Below are 24,870 nucleotides of genomic sequence, written 5' to 3'. Positions count from 1 at the left end.
GGAAAAAAGTTTCAGTAAAAAAGGCATGGGATTGCAGCACTTTTCCAACCAATCAACTGTAGGCAATGTTTGTACTCGTGTTTCACAACTTGACCAATTTTACCATCCCAGGAATACTCTAAACTGGCATGCAGTAAGACTCACCCTTGCGGACATCCTTGTGGTGGAGTAAAGAACGAGGAGTCCTGCCTTCCATGCCTGCATGGCTGTGACAAGAATACTGGCTGCCTGAAACAAGATGCAGATGACATGTGTATGATCTGCTTCACAGAAGCTCTGTCTGCTGCCCCTGCAGTTCAGGTATCTACGCATGTGACTGTTCAGTCTCGACATGTACCTTTCACTTTTAGGTTTAAAGTTGATCTGATTCTATGTTTGATCCCCAGCTGGACTGCACTCATGTTTTCCACCTCCAGTGTACTCGACGTGTTCTTGAAAATCGTTGGCTTGGTCCTCGAATCACTTTTGGTTTCATGTTATGTCCAATATGTAAGGTAAGATATTACCTTTGCCTCTTAGACTCCATAGATTTTTTTCATCAAATTGTTTTTTTGTGCTTGTTTGAGGGCTCAGGAAATGTTTATGTTTCATGTACATATAGCAACTTTTGAAAGACCATTAACATGGTAAAAATATTACCTTTTTGAATATTGACATGCTCATTTCAATCCTTTTTCCTTCAGAACAAAATAAATCACTCCGTGATCAAGGACCTACTTGACCCCATCAAGGAACTCTATGAGGATGTGAGAAGAAAAGCTCTGATGAGACTAGAATATGAGGGACTTCATAAGAGCGAAGCAATCACCACACCAGGGGCACGTTTCCACAATGACCCCGCAGGCTTTGCCATGAACAGATACGCCTACTATGTCTGCTTCAAATGCAAAAAGGTACCAAAAAATTATGATCTATCAAATCTAGATGTGATGTAGAGTTTGAAAATTAATAGGGTTCTTATTTTCAGGCCTACTTTGGCGGAGAGGCACGCTGTGATGCAGAAGCAGGACAGGGAGATGACTACGACCCGAGTGAGCTGATTTGTGGCGCATGCTCAGATGTCTCCAGGGCTCAGGTGGGTGAAGGATGCGCACACTCAAATAAACAATAGTTTGCATGATTTATTTCAACTAAATTCTATGGCTTCTCCCGGTGTGTAACACTGTACTTCACGGTGTCTAAACTTACAAGGGTGTATTGTTCAAAATGTTGCTGCGTTGGTTTTAGTTGCTTTTACTTTCCCCCAGTTATCATTCCAAATAACAGTCGAACTTTCTTGTAAAAAGTAAGTGCGTTTACATTGTCCTTATAATGAACTCTGATCTTTCTTATATCTGCTGTGACTCAGCAGTAATCTGCTCACAGCCAGTCAAATGGAAACAAGTGGCTGGTTATTTCGGTTTGAAGCAAACACAGTGGGATGTTTGTAGTGTTGTTCATTGGGTTGTTAATGAGTCAGCGCAAGTTGGATTTAGCACTGTGATACTTTGACACAAGGGACTCTTGTGTCTGTTTGTTTGCTTCTTTTTTCAGTTGTAGTAAAGGGTCATACAGGGAAGTATGTTAAATGGGTGCAGGACATGTATCAGAGAAGTATTTTAGACTGGTTCAGGACATGTATGCCAGCTGTGAGACATTGGTGAGGTATGCTATAGGTGTAACAGAGAGGTTCTAGGTGGAGGTGGGACTTCATCAGGGGTCAGCTCTGAGCCCCTTGTTTGCAGTGGTGATGGACAGGCTGACGGATGAGTTTAGACAGGAATCCCCATGGACCATGATGTTTGCACGTTTGCAGATGACATCTTGAGAGGTGGAGGTATGCTATGACACAATATAAGCGTGTGAATGAGAAGAACCCGGGTGGAACGGTGAGGCTACTGGGAGTGGAGATCAAGAAGTTGGAGGATTTCAAGTATTTAGGGTAAACAGTCCAGAGCAATGGACAGTTTGTAAAAGAGGTAAAGAAACCGGTTCAAGCGGATTGGAAGGGGTGGAGAAAAGTGTCAGGGGTACTTGTGGGATAGAAGACTTAGCCAGAATGAACAAGACAGTGGTGAGACCAGTGATGCTGTATGGTTTGGAGACATTGGCGCTGAAGAGAAGACTGGAAGCAGAGCTGGGGGTGGCAGAGATGAAGATGGTGAGGTTCTCTTTGGGAGTGACAAGGATGGATAGGATCAGGAATGAGTCCATCTGTGGGAAAGCACATGTTATGTCTTTTGGAGAGAAGGCCAGAGAAGCCAGACTGAGATGGTTTGGTCATGTACAGAGGAGGGATAGTGAATATATTGGTCGATGGGTGCTGGAATTGGAGCTGCCAGGCAAGAGGTCCAGAGGAAGACCAAAGAGAAGATTTATGGACGTAGTGAGAGAGGATACGAAGTTAGTTTTTGTGAGAGAGGAGGACACAGAGAATAGGGTTAGATGGAGAAGGTTGATTCGCTGTTGCGACCCCTGAAGGGAAAAGCTGAAAGGAAAAGAAGAGTAAATGGTCACACTGACTAATGCCAGCTTGGCTGGTTTGCATACGAATAAATCTACATTCTTGCCATCAAAATAACATCTAAAGTATCACCATAGAACTTACTTTGAAAAACAATGAAAAAAATAAAAATATACATAACTGAATACTTAATATGTGATCAGAATTTCTTTTTCTCTGGGTAGGAGCATGACATACTGAAAACATGTTTATCTGTAATAGAATCATTTCACCCTGTTTTTCACCAGATGTGCTCCAAGCATGGCACAGACTTCCTTGAGTATAAATGCCGGTACTGCTGCTCCGTGGCTGTTTTCTTCTGCTTTGGCACCACACACTTCTGCAACGCCTGCCATGATGATTTCCAGAGGATGACCAGTGTCCCAAAGGAGGAACTACCCCATTGTCCTGCAGGTAATAAACAACTTCATTGACAACTGGGACCACTTTGCAATATCCCCTTCTCCATGTGTACATACTGCAATGTTTTCTGACTCCAGAACTGAGATTTAATCTCTTTCCTGTTTTTGCAGGCCCCAAAGGCAAGCAGCTAGAGGGTACAGAATGCCCTTTGCATGTAGTTCACCCGCCAACAGGGGAGGAATTCGCTTTGGGCTGTGGCGTTTGTAGGAATGCACACACCTTCTAATTGCTTCAAGACTTTTGCTGAAACCAGTTTGTCCACTGTGATGATATCTGGCTGCTTCTGAAGCACAGCCGTGAAACTTGGCTCTTACCTGGTCAAGTGACCTGGATGCTGGTCCAGGTGTCTGCACCAGCCAAGAGTCCTCAGGTCTGCTCTCCTACCACCTTCAGTGTCAAGACTCGGCTCACACCTTGAGCAGTGGGTCCCTTGAATACAGAGTAACCTGATTGAAATGGCAGAATTTAAGAAAAAAAAAAAAGAAAAAAGAAAACCAGAATATAACTTGTGACGTGTTTGCATGCGGCCGTTGTATTCCCTCGGCTTCTATAGACATTGCACACCTCCCGATCACTAAAATTAAACATTGAAAATGAAACAAATTTACTTAAGGCAACTGTGGCTCAGCGTCGGTTAAAAAAGAAAACAGGAACAGGCCGTATTTTCAGCTTCCTCAATATACATTAAAATATTGTTGTATGTAAACTTTTTTTTCTTAATCTTGTACAGTATTCTCCACTGTGCGTGTGTTGATGGACAAAAAAGATACATTGGTGGATAAGACTGTTAAGAATATTATGTTTGGAAGGAAAATAGTGTATGATTTATCTAATCTTGTATATAATGATACTATTCAAATTAGCTGTATTCCGAAGTTGCTACTCTTCACTTCAGTTTTCTTTAATATTCTGGGTTATGTTTCGAGCCAGAACTTTTAATGAAGTGCAATACTGGGTGTGCCTCCTATTTTGCAGCTGTTAAAACTATGGAATGTATGTCAATAAAGCCACTGTACATTTTTATACAGTAGACAGCCCTCCCCCTTCTAAATGTCATATCTTTTCTGTTGTCTGGAAATGAGAAGGAGCCTGGCACCTGCAGCGAATGATGGGGATGTACATCCTATTTATAGTTCTGTTTAAAATAAAAAAGAGAGAACAAGTACCAAATCATTCTGTGATACAAAAACTAACAAAGAACCTCACAGTGAGACTGATCAAGCTGAACAATTGGAGGCATCAGTCTTCACACCAAATACAATTGTGCACCTGTAATGCTTTTCCCTAGTAGGAGGCAAGGGGTAGGGTTGGGGGTCAGGGAAACAGCTGCTATTATATATATGTATATATATGCATATATATACATATATATATAAATAAAGGCTTAATACTTGTGAATCTGCTCTGTAATATCCGTGGTGGATGGAGTTGAATGGTAATAAACCAGGTTCTCTGTTTCGCAAACTACATACTGTTTGTTCTTCATCTGTGTTCATCTGTTGAATAAGCACTTGACCTGGCTCATTCATCTCTGCGTCTTCTTCACTAAATAGAGCACAAGTCTTAAATGATTGATCTGCCAATCATTTATGTAAATATCAAAATTAAAATGTGAAGCAGAAGGTGACTGGAAAAGTGTATCAAACTCTAGATCATAACATACAAGATGGCCTGACACAATGACCTTTATTTGTTCTTTCAGAATGTAATGCAATAACTTAAATTGCAATGTATGTCCGTATTTACGTGGTTAACGTCCATCCATCTTCTTGGGATGCTGGAGCCTATCCCCGCTGTCATCGAGCGAGAGGCCGGGTTCACCCTGGACTGATCGCCTGTCAATCGCAGGGCCACATACATCAACAAACAACCATTCACTCACTCAATCATTTCGGGCAATTTTCCCAATTATTTCCCAATTAAGCTGCACGTTTTTGGACTGTGGGAGGAAACCCACGCAGACACATGGAGAACGTGCAAACTCCACACAGGTCGGAATCGTCCTTTGTTCTGTGAGGCCACAGCTCTAACCCAGACCTGGACATTTTACGGCCCGGGGGCCACATCCGGCCCATTTTGCATTTTTATCTGGCCTGCCAAACTTTTTTCTTTTTTATATATAAATATTTTCAATCCATATTGAATTTAGAAACTTATTTTTCCCTTGTTTAGTTTTGTATGGATTACATACAAAATAATGTCAGCACATTTATACGATCATTAATGATTTTAAAGTTGAAATAAAATGCCCAAAAAAAATCTAAATATTTAAATTGCAATTTTTTTTTTGTTCAATTAACATGATACCTAGTTGGCCCACGCATAAAAATTAAATAATAAATGTGGCCGACCAGCCAATATAATTGCCCACCCCTGTCCTAACCTGCGTTTTAACATATTTTCTTAAATTATGTAAGTGGCCATTACATGTATTGACAATGGATAGCTATGTTTTGTCGTTTCCATCACGTTGCATTTTAGATCGCAAGTACAGAGGAAATCGATCATCTCGCATAACTGGCAGTCCATATGTGATATGCATTACTTCGAATACAATAATCGATAAAAAATAACTATTTAAATACACAAAAGTACAGCTGGCGGCACTTTTATACATGGATTTGTCTGACACTGAATCGGCTGTGGTAGAGACGATCGCCGCACAATGTAAATAACTTTATGGTAATTCTTGTCATTTGCATAACGCAGCCTGCACCGAAAGTTAGGTATTTTTCACCGCTGCTGCCCTCCAATCATTTAAAATTATTTTTGAAACTTTAAACAGGGCACACCACTGAGAGCTTGAGTGTAACTCGTCCCCACGCTTTGGACTACGGAGTGACGCCTCGTTTTGTTGGAGACAATCTTTTCCAACTGCCATTTCGCATTAGATTTCCCATGATGCACCGCCGCTCTCAAAACAACACTTCGCCATTTCAGGCTCAGGGGGGCCGTAACTCCTGCGAGGGAATTAGGTCAATCGTGCCGAGTAGCGTCTCCTGTCGTTTCTTCATCGAAAACGCGATATTCTTCTTTATCATCTAAATAGCCCCGCACTGTGCACCGATGCACGTTATTTGGTTCATGCGAATGAGCTTTTCCAGCGTGGGCCCGGGCTGAAGTGTCAAAGTCTGTTGACGGATTTTCCTGCCTTGTAAGCTAGCCGAGTGTAAACAAGGTAGGGTGGGTTGTCAATCCGGCAGCCTTAAACTTCTTGTAAGTGTCGTAGTCTTGAAATAATGTTAACTTTTGGCTGTTCTTCAAGTTGTTCTTGTCTTAAACAACGTGTAGTCCTTAGCACCACGAAGCAGATTTGCGCTGCTATGTAGCCTAGACATTAACGTAGCATGAAGCTACATTCACCCTCTGACGTTACAAACGACACATTATCGCTGACGCTTGCTAACTTAACGCTAAATATGTTGATTGACGTGGTCTCTTGGCAGGTAAAGTCGCTGAAATAAAAACGTTTACGGGGAATCACGCAGCAGTAAGAAAATAAATGCTTGGGAAATATTTGGCGCTATTAAGGCACGTAATGTTGTTAATTGACGGCACCTGCCATTGCTTGGCCTACGACAAGATAAGCTAGGAGTAACATCCGCGGAGTTTTGCGTGTTCTGTTTATTTGTTTAAAACATATAAAATGTATTTATATCATAACCACTTTGGTGTCTAGAATCGAAACGTATATGAAAAGCATAATTGCAATGGAATATGTGTGTGTGTATACACACATTCACACACACATTGACAAGTGTACAAGATCCTCCGGGTCAATAAAGTATTTGTGATTGGGATACAATCAGGTACAGGAACATTCTCGAGTTCAGTTTAATCTTTCACAGAAGAATGGAATGTGAGAGAATTGACACAGAAGAATTGAATGTGAAAGTTAAATATTTACAAAACTTTGGAAGTGTATAATGATCATTATTCAAATTAAAATGTTTCCTTTTCCAAATGTAGCTGCATATTTTGACTCTTAACTAAAATGAGTAATAAGTAATCCAAACTGTATTTTGATTTTGTTATTTGGGTTGCATGTTTAATGACACAATTACAAAGATAGTGAAAGACAGACTGCTTTATCATTTTCATGTCCTGCCCTGCAAAAGAAAATGACCAAAAGTCAATATGGAATCCCAAGTGGCACAGGAGAGTGAGGTCAATGTCTGATATTCTCCTTTGTGGCTTGTTTTTAATTTTGTGCCTTAAAAGATGAGTGGTTGTTGTGTCTTTGTCTTTCTTTCTTCAATCAAACATTTTTGGTATTCTCCCATAGATCAGTCTGCAAGCATAAATTTGTATTAAGTGCTTGTTATGTGTTAAGACTATGTAATGTATTAATTATGATAACACCATAATTATGAATATTACATAACTCTAACCAAATGACATCTCCATTTCTCAGGATGAAGCGAATGAAAGGAGGTGAGGAGGACAGCAATGGCTCCCCCAGCAAGAGCCCGACTGAGGCTTGTAAGAAGGTGCGAAAGCAGATGAGCACTGAGGCAGAAACAGTAGCCATCGACTCGCTTGACTCCAACTGGGCCCGACTGCCTCAAGAGCTCCTGCTCCACATCTTCCAGTACCTACCACTGCTGGACAGGGCTTATGCCTCTCAGGTATGTCGAGGGTGGAACCAAGCTTTTCATATGCCGGAACTGTGGAGATGCTTTGAGTTTGAACTCAACCAACCAGCAAGCTCTTACCTGAAAGCAACACATCCAGACCTCATCAAGCAGATTATAAAGAGGCACTCCAACCACCTGCAGTATGTCAGCTTCAAGGTATGAGTCCTGCTTGCGTACACGTGGAATTTTGCATAAAAGGCAACACTGTGATAGTGTTTGCTTTGGTGTTAAAATATATAAGACTCTTGAAATGTCTGACTTCCACTCTTTTTGTACTCGCAAGGTGGACAGCAGTACAGAGTCTGCAGAGGCAGCATGTGATATTCTTTCACAGTTGGTGAATTGCTCTCTCAAGACCTTGGGGCTCATCTCGACAGCCAGGCCCAGTTTCATGGAAGTCCCAAAGGTATAATCACAATATAATCACAAGAAGTTGATTGTAAAAAGTATCTTTTATTTTTAGTTTGGTAAGTATTTATATTTTATGAACTAATAGTATCAATATTGATTGTTAATCCGCTGAAGAGACAGTTTTCTTTATTTCTATGGGAGGAAGAGGTTGAAAAGCAGCTGCTGTTTTTATGGACATGGCTGTAATTGTCAAGGCCACAGGGCAAAATCCCAAATACTCTTGGCAAGGTTTATTTTGTTTCTGAGGGACATGATGACATTTCTTATTAAAATCTTTAGAATGTGAAATCGTCACCAATCAAAGTAATTTTAATTTAAAACATTCTTGTTATAGAGGCTTTACAACCTAACAGATTGGGAGGAATTCAGACAAAATAGACCATGTGAGCTGTTGTTTTGATCACACATCTTTTTTCTTTTTGTCATCAAAAGAAATTTGTTTCTCCATTTTCACAGAAGGGTCTCATAGTTGATATGATGTGACTCAATAATCATTTAGTTCTTATTTATGCTTACATAATAGATATGTGTTTTTGCTCTAGGACAACCAGGCCACAAAACATTTAGTATTAAACACTAAAGCTCATATTTAACATGCTTTCTGTAAAATAACAATTCAAAAGGCTTCTAACTTGCTTTTTCATTAAATCGATACAAATACCTGAAGTTGTATGTATAGGATATAAGCTTGGAGGAACCACATATGAATCAGATTCCTACCCTGTTAAATGTTGGTCACTGTTGTTTTGTCAAGATGTGTATGCGCCTCATAGAAGATTATTGTGCACAGTTTTCATTCATAACACATTAGTAATCAGCGCCCTTTTAGCATACATCCCTAAAGGAATCCTTTATTCATTAAGGATTCAGGATTATCTAAACTTAGTGATGGCAGAATATGCTTTAGAGGTACAAGGTGCAGGAGGTAGATCAATCCTCTTTGGAACCGAACATTCCTGGTTTCGATTCCCGGCTCCCTGTTTAGGTGTTGTTGAACAAGACATGGTAACCCTAACTGCTCCCCTGGCGCCGACTGACAGCAGCCAACTGCTCATGGTTCATCCATGATAGGTTAAATGGAGAGAACAAATTCCCCCAGAAGGCACGAATAAATTAATATTATTAATTATTATATGTTTTACTTGGCTTCACCCAATAAACTGAAAACTTGGATCAAGTTCATCCTCTTAAGTATTACAGAGGCTTGTCTCCATGTCAAGTCATTAGATACTGGGGTAGAGGTTCAGAAAGGAAAGCCCAACAGGTCTGTAGTTACAATGGCTTTTCAATTATGAATTGTTACATCATTGACTTCCATGTTTGTTCTTTCCACAGTCTCACTTCATCTCAGCTCTGACTGTGGTATTTGTCAACTCTAAATCGTTGTCTTCACTGAAGATCGATGACACACCAGTGGATGATCCATCTCTAAAGGTGCTGGTTGCCAACAACAGTGACACGCTAAAATTGCTGAAGATGAGCAGCTGCCCTCATGTCTCTCCCGCAGGTACAGTAGCATTTTGCAATCTTCACGTAGATGTTTCAGTTTTAATTCACAGGAGCCCATGTTTCTTTTTTCTCCTTTTTGATTTGGAGTGAATTTTCGATTGGAATTTGCTTTTAAAATACTCAACAGTGATGGGGGTCAAGTCACTAATTGTAGCTTAACACTGAGGTGTTTATGTTGAGGGTGTATTTTTCATGTCTGCTTTCAAAAAAGGACGTTCCAATCAGTGTGGGCTATCCAGAAAGGGCAGCGTGTGGTGGAGCTGTGAGCAGAACAGCCCAGCTTGTACAATTTCAACTCTCTAACATGTCACGCTGCATAGACATGTTGAGGTTACTTCACTTTATCCTTATCCAATTTTAATTTTTCCTTTTTTTTTTCCATATTTATATATTTAAAGATGTTCATCTGTTCTAGGTTGCTATGCTACCCCTTGTGCCCTCCAACACAAATAAAGATTCTCTGATTCTGAAAAATCACTGAAATAGCAGAGGCTCGGCAAATATGTTGTGAAAACATTGTATGGTGATAAAAAATTGCTGAAAGATTCTAGTTGTGGTTTTCCATGAATATTTTCAAAGTCTTTAGATGTGAGACCCATAGTTTTTGGTCTCAGCCTAGTCTCAGGGTTGCAAGACTGTGCTAAGACTTAAGACTCTAAAACTAGTCTTAAATTGTGAGCTGGTGTGAGTTGATAGTTTTACAAATCTTTTCAAAATCCATAGTTTAGTCTTAGGTCTTTAGTCTTAAGGTGTAAGCCCAGCATTATAGTGGCATTGTATTTATGAATGAACACTGTTTTAGTTAATCAGCTTTTGCCTTTTGCTTATTTTCCTTGTCATTTTGATTAAATATTATTTATGATAATAACCAAACTAGCTGCAATTCACCTGGCTTCTCCTTCTAAAGCTATATTAAGGGAATTATTTCAAACGCTTTTCTGAAGGCTGACAATTGTTTAAAGAAGCAATTTTTCTATGTTTGAAGGAATCCTGTGTGTGGCAGATCAGTGTCACGGGCTGAGAGAGCTGGCACTGAACTATCACCTCCTGAGTGATGAACTCCTGCTGGCCCTCTCCTCTGAGAAACACGTCCACCTGGAACATTTGCGAATCGACGTGGTCAGCGAAAACCCTGGGCAGCACTTTCATACCATCAAGAAGAGCAGCTGGGATGCCATGGTGCGACACTCACCGAAATTCAATCTGGTCATGTACTTCTTCCTCTATGAGGATGAGTTTGGTCCTTTCTTCAATGAGGAGATCCCTGTCACACACCTTTACTTTGGTCGCTCAGTCAGCAAGGAGGTCTTGGGTCGTGTGGGTCTCCACTGCCCCCGTCTGGTGGAGCTGGTGGTGTGTGCCAATGGCTTGCGTCCTTTGGATGAGGAGTTGATCCGCATCGCAAAGCACTGTACCCAGCTGTCTGCCATCGGCCTGGGCGAGTGTGAGGTATCTTGCAGTGCGTTTGTCGAATTCGTCAAGATGTGTGGCCGCAGGCTGTCTCAGCTGTCTATCATGGAGGAGGTGCTGATTCCTGATCATAAATACTCCCTGGATGAGATCCACTGGGAGGTTTCCAAGCACCTGGGTCGTGTCTGGTTTCCAGACATGATGCCAACTTGGTAAAGTCCAGGCAAAAGGCATAAGAGTGAAGTTTGAGATGAAGAACCTCCATGTTTTGCGTTAATGCCTGGAAGTGCTCAGAAGTAGCATCATGTTTGGTACCAGCACAGAGTGCAAACCTGCTGAACTCCTGTGGAGTGCAGGAATGCGATGTGGCCCCTGACTGCTACACAACTGTTTCATGTCATAAAACACAGCTTGAAAATTCTGCTTCAAAATGAACTGTAAAAATTTGCTTTGCCTGTCCAACAATGGAACTTGCTGAGCTGGCTTCTTCATATATTTAACAATCAACACAAAGAACAATGTAAATGGAAATAGACAAAAAATGTTTTTATAACTGGATATTGAATTGTAACCCAGTCGTGTGTGCGTGCGTGCGTGCGTGCGTGCGTGCGTGCGTGCGTGCGTGCGTGCCCGCCCATGATTTTCCCCATCGGTAAGTATTTGGGATGGCTAGATGCTACATTGTATGTTGATACAGTACATTGTGGTCTACTTAAAGGGAGAGAGCCCCTCAAAATCAACACATTTTTCTCACTGATCTGCAAACTCGTCTGTCTCCCCCTGTTGAAGGAAGATAAGATATTTTGGGGTGAAATTTCCCTTGAAACACCTCTGCAACATGTAACTCAACGTGGGGTTGGAGAGGTCCATTTGGCTGTTAATTCTTGTTTATGGCAGGTGGCAGAAGGTGTTTTAAGTTTAGATGAGGGAGGATTCCATTAGAGTGGCTAAGTTTTGAACAGAATGTTATACAAATTTAAATATAAGCGCAACAGTGTCAACAACTTCTGGCTTGCTCCTCACTGGAGCTCAATCATACATCTGATAACAAAACAAGGCTGCTTCAAATGTTTGAAGACAGCAAGGAGTGAGCAAGAAATGTGTAAATAAGTCTATATTTGTGATGTGATGGTGTACAGTGTTGATGTCATGAGATTTTATCCACTCTTATTATTCAGGATTTTTTCATGCATAAATTGACTTTATCATGGATTTTTTTTTTCAGTTTATAAATATTTCTTCTGTACAGACATAGATTTTTCTAAGCACCTTACCTAAAAACCAAATGTTAGTCCGGACAAACTGCTTTTGGTTGTCTGATCCCAATGAAAGGAAAGAAACGATCTTAACAACGTTCTCCCATTACCTAGTTGGACCCAGATTGGTAAACTGATAAAGACTGAAATGTCTTGAGTTTCCAAGTTGTAAGAGCGGTAAGAGATGAGAATACAACTAATGAATATTTGTTTAGAAAGCAAATGTTCTGAGAAGCCCGAGGTAGATATTGATCTCCAACCTTTATGGACGGATTTCTTTATAATGATTCAACTCTATTTTTGTGGCTATTAGATGGTAAATGCACACTCTGAATGCAAAACTTGATGTGTGTTGCTCAGGTGCACCAAATTCATTTTTGGTTCTCTGTTGTGAATATCTGCCCTCCTTTAGCCCAAGTTTGCTCTGTATTATGTCACCTTATCATACATAGAGGAGAGGAAGCAGTGTTCAAGCTGTTGTCACCATCAGTCATTGCAGATTTTGTTAGTGCTCCTGTCTAAGACATTAATTTCAGTGGAAAGAGGTTTGGCAAGTGAGATGAGTGAAACAATCTTTTTTTTTCCTTTAAGAAGGAAGTCAAATGCATCTGTATATAAAACGCTGTGTGTTTGATTGTTATGAATAGAAATGTACTTATTTCTTTATTATTTCACCCTCTGTCGGGGTTTGAAGTTTCCTTACCCGCAGCTCGTGTCTTTTATAAACCAGAGTACGAGTTATCCTTTACTAGTTGGATCTTTTTCATACTATTGTCACTTGACGAGATGAGCTGTGTAATTTATTGACATGAATATTACTTTTGTAATGAACCTGTTTCTGTAATATATGAGAAGCAAATCACAACCAGTAGGCGGACGAGCGACAAGATTTGATTTGAATTAGACACTTTCTCCCCCTGTCCATGGGTTTTGTTGCTTCTGAACGTCTTGAATCCACTACTACAAACGTGTTCATTTATAAACACAATGATATCTAGTTGTTTTCCAAGCCAAACCGCGGAATGTCAAGTGATCACACTCCCAGTCAGTGAATGTAAGGCTGCACCCAGTTCCACAACGGAATTAATGTGTCATACCTTCTTTGAAAAGGCAGACTGACTGATGTTCAGGAGTAGAAAAGTGCACAGTCATGTACACATGCTTTGACTTATTTAGCGTTGCAACATTTGATGGTCTAGTTCTGCTATGATTTTGTTACAGCAACCAGAAACAATCAGGTAGCATACCAAATATTGACAAACTGCAAGCAAATATGCGATCGAAAACTCAATGTCTGACGGCATATTGTTAAAAACTATTTGTATTTGAAGAGCATCAAATGGTAAACGTTCAGATGTCAGTAGTGAATAAACCTATGAGGCAGTCCTATATGTGCTGAGTATTATGTAGATTAACTACATCTTAATGTTTTTCTCCCCAGAAATGTTTCAATCCTTTTTCCAAGACTTATTAAATATTTCACACAGCCATACAATAATATAGACTATAGTCAACATATTTATTGAAAAAGAGCAAATTCTTGATATTTTAGTGGACATACTAGAGTCCCAGTCATTCAAGTGGATCCTTATACTTTGGAACTCTGCCCGTGTTCAACAGCATCGTGACGGTACAGTAACATCTGATCATCCCTCTGATTCTATGGTAGACTCAGAATTATCAGTCTCTGCACTTAGTCCACTTCTGCTTCCCAAGATGGTTCAAATGTTGTTTAAGGAATTTGCTGTAGTCTGGTTCTAATTGAAAAGAAGCATGATAAATTAAAATATTAGACAAAATAGATTCATTTTGAAATGTGATAAAAATGCTTCTCATCAGCAGTTAATTTATCTGGGGTTGTCAGAAATGTTTATTTGGAAGTAATACTTCTTAACAACGCTGTCATTTTGCTTTCACTTGGCAAACGCTTTGTCTACTTTGCTTTACTGGTCACCTGTCTTGAAATAAAAATGTTTTTGGACATGTGATCTACTGGTAATAAACATTTGTGAATGTACTGGTTCTATTTCTTTATCAGTTCATAATCACTTATTATAGTAATAAGTTTGATATTGTTATTGCAACATGGACTACAATTCCATTGCACAGGAAAACCGATCAGGAACAACTTAAACTACCTGGACTATCACGGACAGCTGTTGCTAATAATTCCTCATCGTTTAACCTGTCCGGATGGATGTGTCAGAAGGGAGGTGAGCACCTTACACACTTCTTGTGTACACTGCAAATATTGGGTAACCAATAACTGTCCCGTAAGCTGCTGAAAATTTTTTCCCTATTGGAATATTTTTTACACTTGAATTTTTAAAAGTCAGGAACAAAGCCTTTAAGAAGAAAACTGAGATCAACATTAAGTCATGGAAGGAGTTCCTCTTATTTCCCAGCGAGCAGTTTTTATCTTTATATGCCACCAGTCAAATTGTTAGTTTACACTCCAGGACTCTGGATTAAACTCAGTGCATTTATTTATAATCCACAATACCTAACTCAGTTCATCTTGATCGACCCATGTTGATCCAGCACATTTTCTTTAAAATGCTGTTGATCCTCTACCTGATCTACCCCTCTATGAAGCAGCTTGTTCACACTACTAAACAAAATATTTAAAACAGTTCCTTTGGCCTCAGCAACATTGTCATTCTTTTCACCCTGTATAAAAGACAACAATGCTTAAAATTGTCAAGGATGATTTTGCAGGGAATCTCTGGTCTGGATTAAGGCAACGGAACCTCCTCATATGTAATCTGCATGTATGGGGGTTTCATTGGCAGAAGCCAGTACTCAAAGTTGTAGTACAAATAAAAGCTCTTATCTATCACAACCTTTTTAAAAGCCTCTAACAGGCTGATTGCAAATTCTGTGAAAGACTGGTGCGGTCTGAAAGTTCGGTAAAATTTATGGATATCTGCTGCCAGGTTCTTCAGAGCCGGCTGTCCAAATATGGAGCTGTCGTTGCCGAGGTAGGTGGGCTCCCCGCTGTACAGGTAGATCTTGGTGTAGTTTGTTTGGGATCTGCTGGACAGCTTTGCTCCGAGCTGGGTGAGCTTCCTGTATGTGCGGTGGACAAACTGGGAGCAGTCGTATGACTCAAACCACACGGTGGCGTTGGGACTGGGGTCAGAACGCACAGTCCATGTCTCGTAGAAGATCCCCGTGTCGTTGTCATCTTGGACCCACTTGGCTAAATCACTGAACTGAGTACCTGGAGAAAGAAAGAGGGGGAAAAAATAATGATACTGCTGCTCCTCAGAGGACAGCCAGATTGTTTGTTTCTTTTATTTTCCTGCTTTATTTCTCCAAGACGCGACAAGCCACCCTCCATTAAGAACATGGTAAAGGTAAATCTACGTTGTGTAATCAGACATGAGCAGATTGGTCTATTTCTACAAAGAAAAACAAAGCTAACAAGTGTACGAAGTAAAATCATACACTAAAAGAAGCCCAGTCTTATATCCTGAATCGATAAATGTGAGACAGCAACTATAGTGCTGGAGCATTTAAAGTGGAACAATGTGCTGAGTTTTAGTGGAGGATTTTCAATAAGTATGTCATCATTGTAATCGTAAAACAATGTAAGTCATTGTGTTAAATGGTTATTGTTTCAGGCTGACACGATCACCTGAATTGGAAGAGTTTCTGTGATTTCAACTAATTATTTGATTAAGTAAGGGATCATTAGAGGGCAAAAAATGCTGACTGCATTTATAAACACTCTTGATGATAGACATTTCAAGATGGTTGTTTCGGCAAAATGATACCCGTATGCTTTACCATTGATTTCACCAATTTTCTCCAAGGTGCCATTTTGTGACCAATGAAAGTCGTCGATGCCGTCGTAGAAGCAGGCCGCTCCTTGGTTGCACCAGAAAGGCGCCGCCACCTCCGGCCTCAGGTGAGGGAAGGTGCAATTTCCCAGCTGGAACAGTTCGTACCACTCCATGGTGAAGTTGGCTCCCGTCTCAGCGCTGCTGAACCCAATAGCATCGTGCATGATGTGCTGAAAACCAGACAGATGCACATTACATGCTCCTGTCCTTTTGGTTTGTATGCATGCATGCTCGTGTGTGTGTGTGTGTGTTTGTCTGCGGTATCTATCTAAGGCATGAAATTGATTTTAAAAAATGAACACGCACCCAATAATACTGCCTCTTTGACCGCCAAATTAACAACACGTGAACATTTTGAGGTGACCTTCCAGTGTTTTGTGCTCTTTCATGTCCAGACCTCAGTGACTCATACTACTGTGGTAAACAGTCATTTATCATAAATGTCTGCCCTTGTGTATGTGTGTGTGTTTGTGTGTGTGTGTGCGCACGCTTGATAAATGATCACAGTGAACACATTTAATTATTATGGAGGTCATTCTGAAGGTCCTAACAACTTCAAAGGGCTGTTTCATTCTCATAACATGTTAAAAGAGCACAGGATTTGATGTAACACACAAGTTTGTACCCTTCTCTTCTTCAGCTCCATCTCCAGGTCTCCTGGACTTGTTCCGTGACAGGAGCTGGAGTCTAGCCTAGGGGGTGTTTTTTTTTTTTAACTGGCAGCTCTGACAATATTAAAACCCATCTGCTTTCAATCTAATGTTTCTCCTACATAAACACTTTCCAAAGTAAGTCTCCTCAAAAGGCCTGTTGGGTCTATTTAATTGTGTGCATTTTCCCCCTATTAATTGCTTAATTATCAATTATGAATTCAATTTCCGCCTTTTCCTTTCTTTATGTATTATCATCACCATAAGTCTTGGTGATGATACTTTGATACTTTATTTTTAAATGTTCCATGTGTCTATCTTTCACATCCTGTTTTTGGAGATTATGTCACAAATGAATAACAATCACTGCCATGACAAAAGGTAATAGCACTGTATGTGTGTGTACGTAATAATAATAATAATAATAATATATTAAGATATATCATTGGAAGGCGCCTTACGAGCTTCCCCAGCAGGTCTCCATACTTGAATTCCCACACGGGGGTCTGCAGCCGGTAAACCGAGATGACGTCAGTGTCTCTCACGTAGGGGATTCTCCCGTCCCGGTCCCCGGTGGGGCAGAAAGGGTAGAGAGCCTGACAGTACGAGTCCACATCAGGTCGGTGATCGAACCGCCTGTTGTAGAAATGGGATGCAGGACAAATGTTTTGTAAACATTTAAACATATTAGGAAGGAAGAGCCTCAAATGATAATACGATGTTCAGTAGTGACTGGACTGTAATTTTGGAGCCTTTTGGCAAAATAATTTCCTTCGAAATGAGTAAAGTTCTCTTATGAGTACATAAATAAATATCTTGCTATGTTTTCAGAGAGAAATCGTGACAAAAAACTACAAAACTGTTGTTTTGTCGAAACCAAACTTCCTATAAAGCTCCAATCAACAGGAACTCGCCTTAATGGTGTCACGTGACCCACGTTACGACCTAGCGTTAGCAAGGCGAGGAGTTTGGTTTCTTCATACCTGTACGGAACTGGCCATCGCTGCTGTGGATGTTCGTCGGTCCAAAATTGAGCGACAACATATGGGAATACTAGAAAGTAGATGTAAAGAAGAGCCCAAGCAGCCATGTTAAAGCGAGACCGAGAGGAAGCGAGGAGGCGCAGCTCCGCTACTTCCTGAATCACAGTCACATGCTTTTGTTGACCAGACATGATCACGTGACACCGGACCACGCTCCGTTCATTTATCTGACAGGCTACTTTTGTGTTAGTCGACGGACTTTGAATTTTAAAAAGTATAATCAATACCAATTGTTGAACCAATCCTTGCACCTCTACTGCTAACAAATCCTCAGGTAATCTTGAGGAAATGTATCGGTTATATATACATATATTGTTATAGACATTATTCTTACATTGGTATTGTATGAGGAAATCTTGAGTGGCTGAGAAGTATGTTACACTGGTGCAGGACATGTATGTTTGCTGTGACACAGCGGTGCAGTGTGCTGTAGGGGTAACAGAGAAGTTCAAGGTGGAGGTGGGACTCCATCAGGGATCAGCTCTGAGCCCCTTCTTGTTCGCAGTGGTGATGGACAGGCTGACAGATGAGGTTAGACAGGAATCTCCATGGACCATGATGTTTGCAGACATTGACATTGTGGTCTGTAGTGAGAGCAGAGAATAGGTAGAGGAAAATCTAGAGGGGTGGAGGTATGCCCCGGAAAGGAGAGGAATGAAAGTTAGTCATTGCAGGACAGAGTATATGTGTGTGAATTAGAGGAGCTCGGGTGGAACGGTGAGGCTACATGGAGTGGAGATCAAGAAGTTGGAGGATTTCAGGTACTTGGGGTCAAAAGTCCAGAGCAACGGAGAGTGTGGAGGAGAGGTGAGGAGACGAGTTCAAGCATGTTGGAATGGGTGGAGAAAAGTGTCAGGGGTACTATGCGATAGAAGACTATCGGCCAGAATGAAAGGAAAGGTGTACGAGACAGTGGTGAGAACAGCAATGCTGTATGGACTGGAAACAGTTACAATGACCAAAAGACAGGAGGCAGAGATGAAGATGTTAAGGTTTTCTTTGGGAGTGACCAGGATGAATAGGATCAGGAATGAGTCTATCAGAGGAACAGCATGCGTTAGATGTTTGGGAAGAAGGTCAGAGAGGCCAGACGGAGATGGTTGGGTCATGTACAGAGGAGGGATAGTGAATATATTGGTAGACGGATGCTGGAATTGGAGCTGCCAGGCAGAAGGTCTCGAGGAAGACCAAAGAGAAGATTTATGGACGAAGTGAGAGAGGATATGAAGGTAGTTGGTGTGAGAGTGGAGGATACAGAGAATAGGGTTAGATGGAGAAAGTTGATTCGCTGTGGCGACCCCTGAAGGGAAAAGTTGAAAGTAAAAGAAGAAGATTATTTTTTACTTTTAACATTGTAGTCATAGTCGCAGTCGTAATGATAATATTAACCGTGATGAAACACCGCGCCACACTAACACAATCCTGTAATTCTCGCTTTGGTCAACAGAGATCAGAATTTCCCATGAAAGCGGCGCAGTGGCGGCTCGAACACGGGAGGGCAGCAAAGTCTCGACGGGAGCGACCGATGGACACGTTTTAAATCGCAGAAGAAGACGCGGTCGCCATGCTAACCCTTCTGCAGCACCGCGGCCGCAGCCTCCTGACAACCCGGACGATTCGGACAGTCGTTAAGAGTTTCTACTCTGCACACATGAGTAAACGCGTGGCCGTGGTTCTGTCGGGCTGCGGAGTTTACGATGGCACCGAGATCCACGAAGCCTCCGCCGTGCTGGTTCACCTCAGCAGGGGAGGCGCGACTGTAAGTCCGACTCCTGCCTGACCTCGTCGGCTGAGTTCACTCTCAACAACCTGCAATGCATCTGCAAAAAAAAAAAAAATGTTTTTATTACCAGTGAGTCCTCAATAGTTGAGGCAAAGCCTTGAAAAATGTCATGTGCACAGATCAGTAAAATATTAAACCGCTGCACTAACACCTTAAAACACTATATAGCCTTGACTTTGACACGTTATAGTTTTATTTGTATTTCTTATCCCCCCCCCCCCCCCCTTTTTTTTTTTTTTTTACTGTTTATACAATTTCCTATTATTATTTATTATTGTTAGGTTTTACTTGAAACTCTGGCACAACAATTTTCTTCGGGATAAATAAAGTTGTTCTTATTCTTAAGTTTCCTTTTGCTTAAACTCTGGAAATAAACTTTCCATTGACAACGTGCCCACATCTGAGGACCATCTAGTATTGAGCGTTATTTATATATGTTAGGTGTTTTTGAGTTCTTCATAAATGTATTTTTCACAAATCAATGTAAGAATATCTAACTGACTGCAGATGATTACAAGGTTTTGCTTGGAGGGAAGGGCGCGCACACACACACACATAGATACTGATTTTTTTAATGGTATCATCTGGGGGTTTCAAGTGTTATTGTATTTTCTCAAAGTAAAACACTTTATTCAGTAAGGGTCATCATTAGTTTGCACTTATTTTCCTCATATTGGGAATTGATCAAAAGCAATACTTAGACCTAATGACACCTGTTTTTCGGTGATGACAATTAAGGAGTGATTGTACAGCAATGTTTTGTCTAAAATTATGAAAACAAACAAGCAAAACATTCCAAACCATTGTCATCATCATTTTTTTTCTTTAGGTCTCCATGTTTGCTCCCAACATCGAGCAGATGCACGTGGTGGATCATGTGAAAGGTGATCCTACCCAGGAAAAGAGAAATGTCCTGGTGGAGAGTGCAAGGCTGGCCCGCGGAAACATCCAGGAGCTGTCTAAACTCAGTGTCAAGGAGCACGATGCCATTATATTCCCAGGTCTGGTCCTTAAAACATGGCTTCCTTGTTCCACTGTTTCAAGTTTAGTCTAAATTTCTATCTTGCATATTTTTATTCGAAAGATTAGGACACATCTTTTTGTCATGGCTTTCATTTCCTTTACTATCACGAATCCTGTTATCCTCGTTATGTGCTCTTTTACACTAGTGCTTGACTAGAAATAGACCAATCAGTGAACAAAATGGCGGAAAAAGTGTCAAGATGTAAACATTTTGTTCATGTTGTCACTTGCAATGGTCGTACAGCAGTCCTGAGTATTTAAAGTTACCGCCTGCTCTAACCGCGCACCCGTAACCCTTCCCTAATTGTAATTTCTGCTATACGGCCTTCTGTCTCGGTGGTTTTACTGAGAAATTATCTTGGTTTCAAATTGATTTCCCAGGTGGTTTCGGGGCAGCAAAGAATCTGTGCACATGGGCCGTGCAGGGAAAGGATTGCTCCGTCAATGCCGAGGTCAAGGCCGTGCTGGAGGCCTTCCACAGTGAAGGCAAGCCCATCGGCCTCTGCTGCATCGCACCCGTACTGGCTGCCAAGGTTTTCCCTGGATGTGAAGTAACTGTTGGCATGGAGAACGATAAGAAGTGAGTCCTCGCAGCCCACATGTTTCCAGCAGTGTTTATAAACCAATTATTGAATTATCAAGGCAGAGCATGATGAGGAAGTCTGATTATATGGAGGTACACATTTCTCAACATCAGCATCCGTGACGCTTCACTGCATGAGAGGCATTTCTAATTTGAATGATCCAAACATCCTTCAGAAGCAGCTTTATAACCCGAAGATCAAATATGCTATTTCTCTTCCCTTGGTCATTCGATGTCATCCCCAGCTGCTTGGTCTGCTTCTGTCAGATTTTAAGAATATAAATGGGTCTTGACATTAATGGGATCTACATACATTTAATTCAACTAAAGAGAGCTGGCTCACCTTTGAGTACATTGTTGCTTTGCAGCTCAGTTGCTCACCGGAGAATGTTAAGAAATCTATAATATCACACAAAATACTGGCAGGAGTTTTGCTGCATTTTGGCTTAACTTTTCGGTTATGTTAAGCGTTTGTTTTCCCTCCTATGTTAAGCGTGACGGTCCGTTTCGGCTACACATCAGTGGTTTGCGTTTCGTAGAAATAACAGGCAGGTCAGGGTTACGTCGGGCTGGAAGTCACACCCGAAGGCGTTCCAGTATCAGGTCTTGTTTCAAAATAATTCCCATGACAGTGAGTCATGCGTGACATCACTTCAGAGAAATAGTTCTGCTGAATTATTAGGTCACAAATCCAGCAGGAAGAGGTTTTAGAACCGGACTGACGAGAGAGTCGTCTTAAAAGGTTTTCACTAGCTGTAGATTTAATCTCCATTGCTGGGGAAAAAAGGAAATAAAGTTGTGATAAGTCACATTTTTCTTCAGTCGTCCAGAGCCCGACCACTGGGAATAAATGGGGTAGTGAATCCAAATGTCATTGGGTGTTTCTTTCGCCCCTTTCAGGTATCCCCACACCACCGACACTGCAGCTGCGATCGGCCAGCTGGGCTGCAAACACGTGAATGCAAATGTCAGCGCCGACCACGTGGACGAGAACAACAAGCTGGTGACCACCTGTGCCTTCATGTGCGACGCTCCGATCCATGAAATATTTGACGGGATCGGTGTGATGGTGCAGGATGTATTGACACGAGCCTGATTTAGTCAAAAGCGGAAAATGGTCGATATTACGTAATGGGAAAGCTGTGCGTTGATTCAAAGAACTTCCGTATACAGAATGCACGTGTGCAATTGTCACGTCCACTTCTTAGGCTGATTGTATTACTTAATCTCACGAGAGCAGTCAATCCCTTTCTTTATTTATAGTATAAATTATACAAAAATTTGTAAAGTTAGGTTTACTGATTCATTTCATTAAGTCCAGGCTCTGAAGAAAATCTGTGTAAATTACAGACAATGTTGTTGCTTGTTTCTTAACTCTTACGTTAAAAACCCAAACTTGTTTCGGCGGCTTCATAAAACACCATCATCTCAAAATTGGTGTGCGTCATTTCTGCTCACAGGGATTGCCCAGATATATATTAGAAGATGAAAGTTATCCATCCACATCAATTTCATATCACATCACTCACCGTCTCATCCTGCTCTGAGCGCAGCATCTACAAGGGATTTCCTGTGAACTTTCCAACAGGCTGTTTAACTACATTTTATCATCAGAGTCCATCAGATTTAAGCCTGGATTTTCACGGCTCGGCTGAAGGAGGCCGGGGGAAACGGCCGTCCAGCAGGACTCGAACTGACGTGGATGATTTGTTATGACAGACAGGTAATGGACTGTCAGTGGAGGTAGTTCAACAGTGGCTGAGGTCAAAGGCATCAACACTAAGCCTCCAAAAAAAATCATTTCTTTTAATACATTTTAAATTTGCCTTACGCTATTGGATCAGTATAATCGCTATACAAGTAAGCAATGTCTATGAACTGTTGAATAACAAGTAGACGCAAAAAACGTTATATCAAGCTGTTCTCATGTCAGGATATTTTTCTTTTTTAGTTATTTTTTTTAATGTTGTCATTTGCTTTTACTACCGCTGGGAGGCACAAAACAGCCTGTATGAGGGGAACGAAATGCAATAAAATCAACCTACAAGCCACAGGAGATGAATAGGTTCTGCAGTGACCACTTTTATGGTCTAAAGCTGCTTTTAATGAAAAGTATCATGAGATAACTGTTAACACTGCCCACTTGCAATTCAATTCTATAAATAAAGTTTGTTTTGACTTTTATACATATTCCAAAGAAACAGTATAAATAAGTTAAATTAAACATGAAGTATTTGCATTTGTAAAAACCATGAAAGATAGGCATTGCTCTCTATTTCGACTGAATCAGACCCGTGGGGCAAAACTACAACTAATAAAAACCCAAACACACAAATTGATGTGAAAAAAGTTAGTTTTTGCCACGGTATGCTCCTAAAAAAAAATACAGTATTATCTCAGAGAATAATTTGAGATGTACAATAAATATAAAATTGTTCACTAGCGTAGATGCAGCCTGGATTGGTTCACTACTTCAGCACAGAAGCCTTAAACCGGTGCACGCTACAAGACTGGATGAGGGATGTGAATTACGTCCCAAGTGTTTGTGGCACAAAGTGTTCCTTTGTCAGTTTGGTAAAAGGATTGAGGAAAAAGTTTGAACTTGCCTTTGTCTCTGTGACCCCATATTGAACACGTCTGACTCAGAAGAAGTGTGTGACTGCGATTCGGCCGTATGACCCCGAGTCTCAGAGCCAATCATCCTCGCCGCAGCGCTGAATCTTCTGACAGAGAGACCCGGTCTCTCGGTTCAAGCATGTTGAAGTGCTTTTTCACCTGCATGGAATTTTCCAGTACATCCCCAGATACTTTTTGGTATCTACAGCTGCTTTTCGAATGACTGATATCTCGTCCCCCATACACAGGACTTCTCCCATTGACTGGTGGGTACCGCTATTGTCTTGGAGGTGGACCTGGTGCACGGCTGACATCGGGTTCCTGTGCGTGTGGAGGACTCGTCCAAGACTGCGGTGATCACCCCATTCGGGGTTTTATGAGTTCACGCACAAGGGGGGGAGGCACAAATCTTTCACAGGCTTGTTGACTCAATGTTGCGTGACCTTGCATATGTGTTTATCTCGACAACGTACTGGTGTCCGCCCATCTGCTTCAGAGCACCTGAGGCACCTGACACAGGTTTTCCGTCATCTAGACGAACACCACTTGATGGTCAACGTGGCCAAGTGTCAGTTTGGACTGCCAGTGATTGACGTCTTGGGTCATCGCATTTCACCACAAGGCACAGCCCTACTGGTGGGACAACTGGTGGCAGAATTTTCCTGCCCAGTGTCTGCCGAGGCAAGAGTTTTTAGGCATGTTGTATTTTATAACCATTTCTTCCCACGCGCTGCCCACCTCCTTCAGCCACTCTCTGTCCAGGCCTTTGACAAGCCTAAGCATTCTTGCACATGTAAAGTCTACAGCTCGATTAAATTGCACTCATCCTTGCAACTTCACTTTGTGAGTTGCACACCAAGCTGCGCTCTAATGTCTTATTGCACTGCAACTGTTCTGTTGCACTGTTCATATTCATATCTATAATCATATTTAGAATAATGTTTACACCCTGCTTATCAGCACATATCCAAATTGCCTATCCAGCACCTGACATGTCTGACACAGCCATCGGGGATGGTGTTTGAACTGCAGGTGGCAAATGCATCGCAACCTCTCACTTTTTTTTAGCCACAAGTTGTAAAACAGCGAGCGCAAGTTTAACGTTTTTGACTGGGAGTTTCAAGCCCTGCATCTTCCACACCCTCACTTCCGGTTCCTCCCTGAAGGTTGTCTCTCATGGCTTATATGGACAATAA

General features: G+C 41.3%; 4 protein-coding genes across 23 annotated transcripts in view; 3 read left to right on the top strand and 1 right to left on the bottom strand.

Moving 5' to 3' along the window:
• mycbp2 (MYC binding protein 2) overlaps nt 1–4,372 on the top strand; it is a 66,192-nt gene extending 61,820 nt beyond the window's left edge. For all 19 annotated transcript variants that reach the window (XM_086145004.1, XM_086145007.1, XM_086145001.1 and 16 more), the window contains 6 exons: nt 112–300; nt 387–494; nt 684–893; nt 968–1,075; nt 2,731–2,896; nt 3,016–4,372. In XM_086145004.1, the coding sequence (XP_086001130.1) occupies nt 112–300; nt 387–494; nt 684–893; nt 968–1,075; nt 2,731–2,896; nt 3,016–3,131 (897 nt within the window). In that variant the 3' untranslated portion in view covers nt 3,132–4,372. The remainder of the gene's footprint in view (nt 1–111; nt 301–386; nt 495–683; nt 894–967; nt 1,076–2,730; nt 2,897–3,015) is intronic.
• A 1,443-nt stretch (nt 4,373–5,815) lies between these two features.
• fbxl3a (F-box and leucine-rich repeat protein 3a) lies at nt 5,816–14,145 on the top strand. Of its 2 annotated transcripts, none has more exons than XM_086144997.1 (5): nt 5,816–6,121; nt 7,320–7,698; nt 7,826–7,948; nt 9,289–9,460; nt 10,448–14,145. In XM_086144997.1, exons 2-5 carry the CDS (start codon nt 7,321–7,323, stop codon nt 11,086–11,088), a joined length of 1,314 nt encoding a protein of 437 aa, XP_086001123.1. In that variant the 5' UTR covers nt 5,816–6,121; nt 7,320; the 3' UTR covers nt 11,089–14,145. The 2 variants fall into 2 exon arrangements, with proteins under 2 accessions (XP_086001123.1, XP_086001122.1); XM_086144996.1 differs by having other exon boundaries at nt 5,817–6,083.
• On the bottom strand, nt 13,980–17,777 carry cln5 (CLN5 lysosomal BMP synthase). Its single transcript, XM_086144998.1, has 4 exons — nt 17,610–17,777; nt 17,088–17,262; nt 15,921–16,146; nt 13,980–15,351 (listed from the first exon to the last, which is right to left on the bottom strand). Exons 1-4 carry the CDS (start codon nt 17,714–17,716, stop codon nt 14,864–14,866), a joined length of 996 nt encoding a protein of 331 aa, XP_086001124.1. The 5' UTR covers nt 17,717–17,777; the 3' UTR covers nt 13,980–14,863.
• A 1,415-nt stretch (nt 17,778–19,192) lies between these two features.
• On the top strand, nt 19,193–22,492 carry LOC147234523 (glutamine amidotransferase-like class 1 domain-containing protein 3, mitochondrial). The gene is made up of 4 exons (XM_086144999.1): nt 19,193–19,428; nt 20,282–20,453; nt 20,857–21,055; nt 21,959–22,492. Exons 1-4 carry the CDS (start codon nt 19,234–19,236, stop codon nt 22,152–22,154), a joined length of 762 nt encoding a protein of 253 aa, XP_086001125.1. The 5' UTR covers nt 19,193–19,233; the 3' UTR covers nt 22,155–22,492.
• The last annotated feature ends 2,378 nt before the right edge of the window (nt 22,493–24,870 follow it).

Source organism: Fistularia commersonii, chromosome 4 (genome assembly GCF_037954325.1).
Source record: "Fistularia commersonii isolate RoL2024-O1a breed Wild chromosome 4, RoL_Fcom_v1.0, whole genome shotgun sequence".
In the NCBI taxonomy this organism is placed as follows: Eukaryota; Metazoa; Chordata; class Actinopteri; order Syngnathiformes; family Fistulariidae; genus Fistularia; species Fistularia commersonii.
This window is presented reverse-complemented; position numbering and strand designations above follow the sequence as displayed.

Excerpts from the sequence above, each read along its gene's own strand:
- LOC147234523 (XM_086144999.1), top strand. The coding sequence starts at position 19,234 with ATGCTAACCCTTCTGCAGCACCGCGGCCGCAGCCTCCTGACAACCCGG. Across the intron at positions 20,454-20,856 it reads CGATGCCATTATATTCCCAG|GTGGTTTCGGGGCAGCAAAG; the intron begins GTCTGGTCCTTA and ends TTGATTTCCCAG. Across the intron at positions 21,056-21,958 it reads GGCATGGAGAACGATAAGAA|GTATCCCCACACCACCGACA; the intron begins GTGAGTCCTCGC and ends CGCCCCTTTCAG.
- fbxl3a (XM_086144997.1), top strand. The coding sequence starts at position 7,321 with ATGAAGCGAATGAAAGGAGGTGAGGAGGACAGCAATGGCTCCCCCAGC. Across the intron at positions 7,699-7,825 it reads TGCAGTATGTCAGCTTCAAG|GTGGACAGCAGTACAGAGTC; the intron begins GTATGAGTCCTG and ends TGTACTCGCAAG. Across the intron at positions 7,949-9,288 it reads GTTTCATGGAAGTCCCAAAG|TCTCACTTCATCTCAGCTCT; the intron begins GTATAATCACAA and ends TTCTTTCCACAG.
- cln5 (XM_086144998.1), bottom strand. The coding sequence starts at position 17,716 with ATGGCTGCTTGGGCTCTTCTTTACATCTACTTTCTAGTATTCCCATAT. Across the intron at positions 17,263-17,609 it reads CGATGGCCAGTTCCGTACAG|GCGGTTCGATCACCGACCTG; the intron begins GTATGAAGAAAC and ends TTTCTACAACAG. Across the intron at positions 15,352-15,920 it reads GAAAATTGGTGAAATCAATG|GTACTCAGTTCAGTGATTTA; the intron begins GTAAAGCATACG and ends TTCTTTCTCCAG.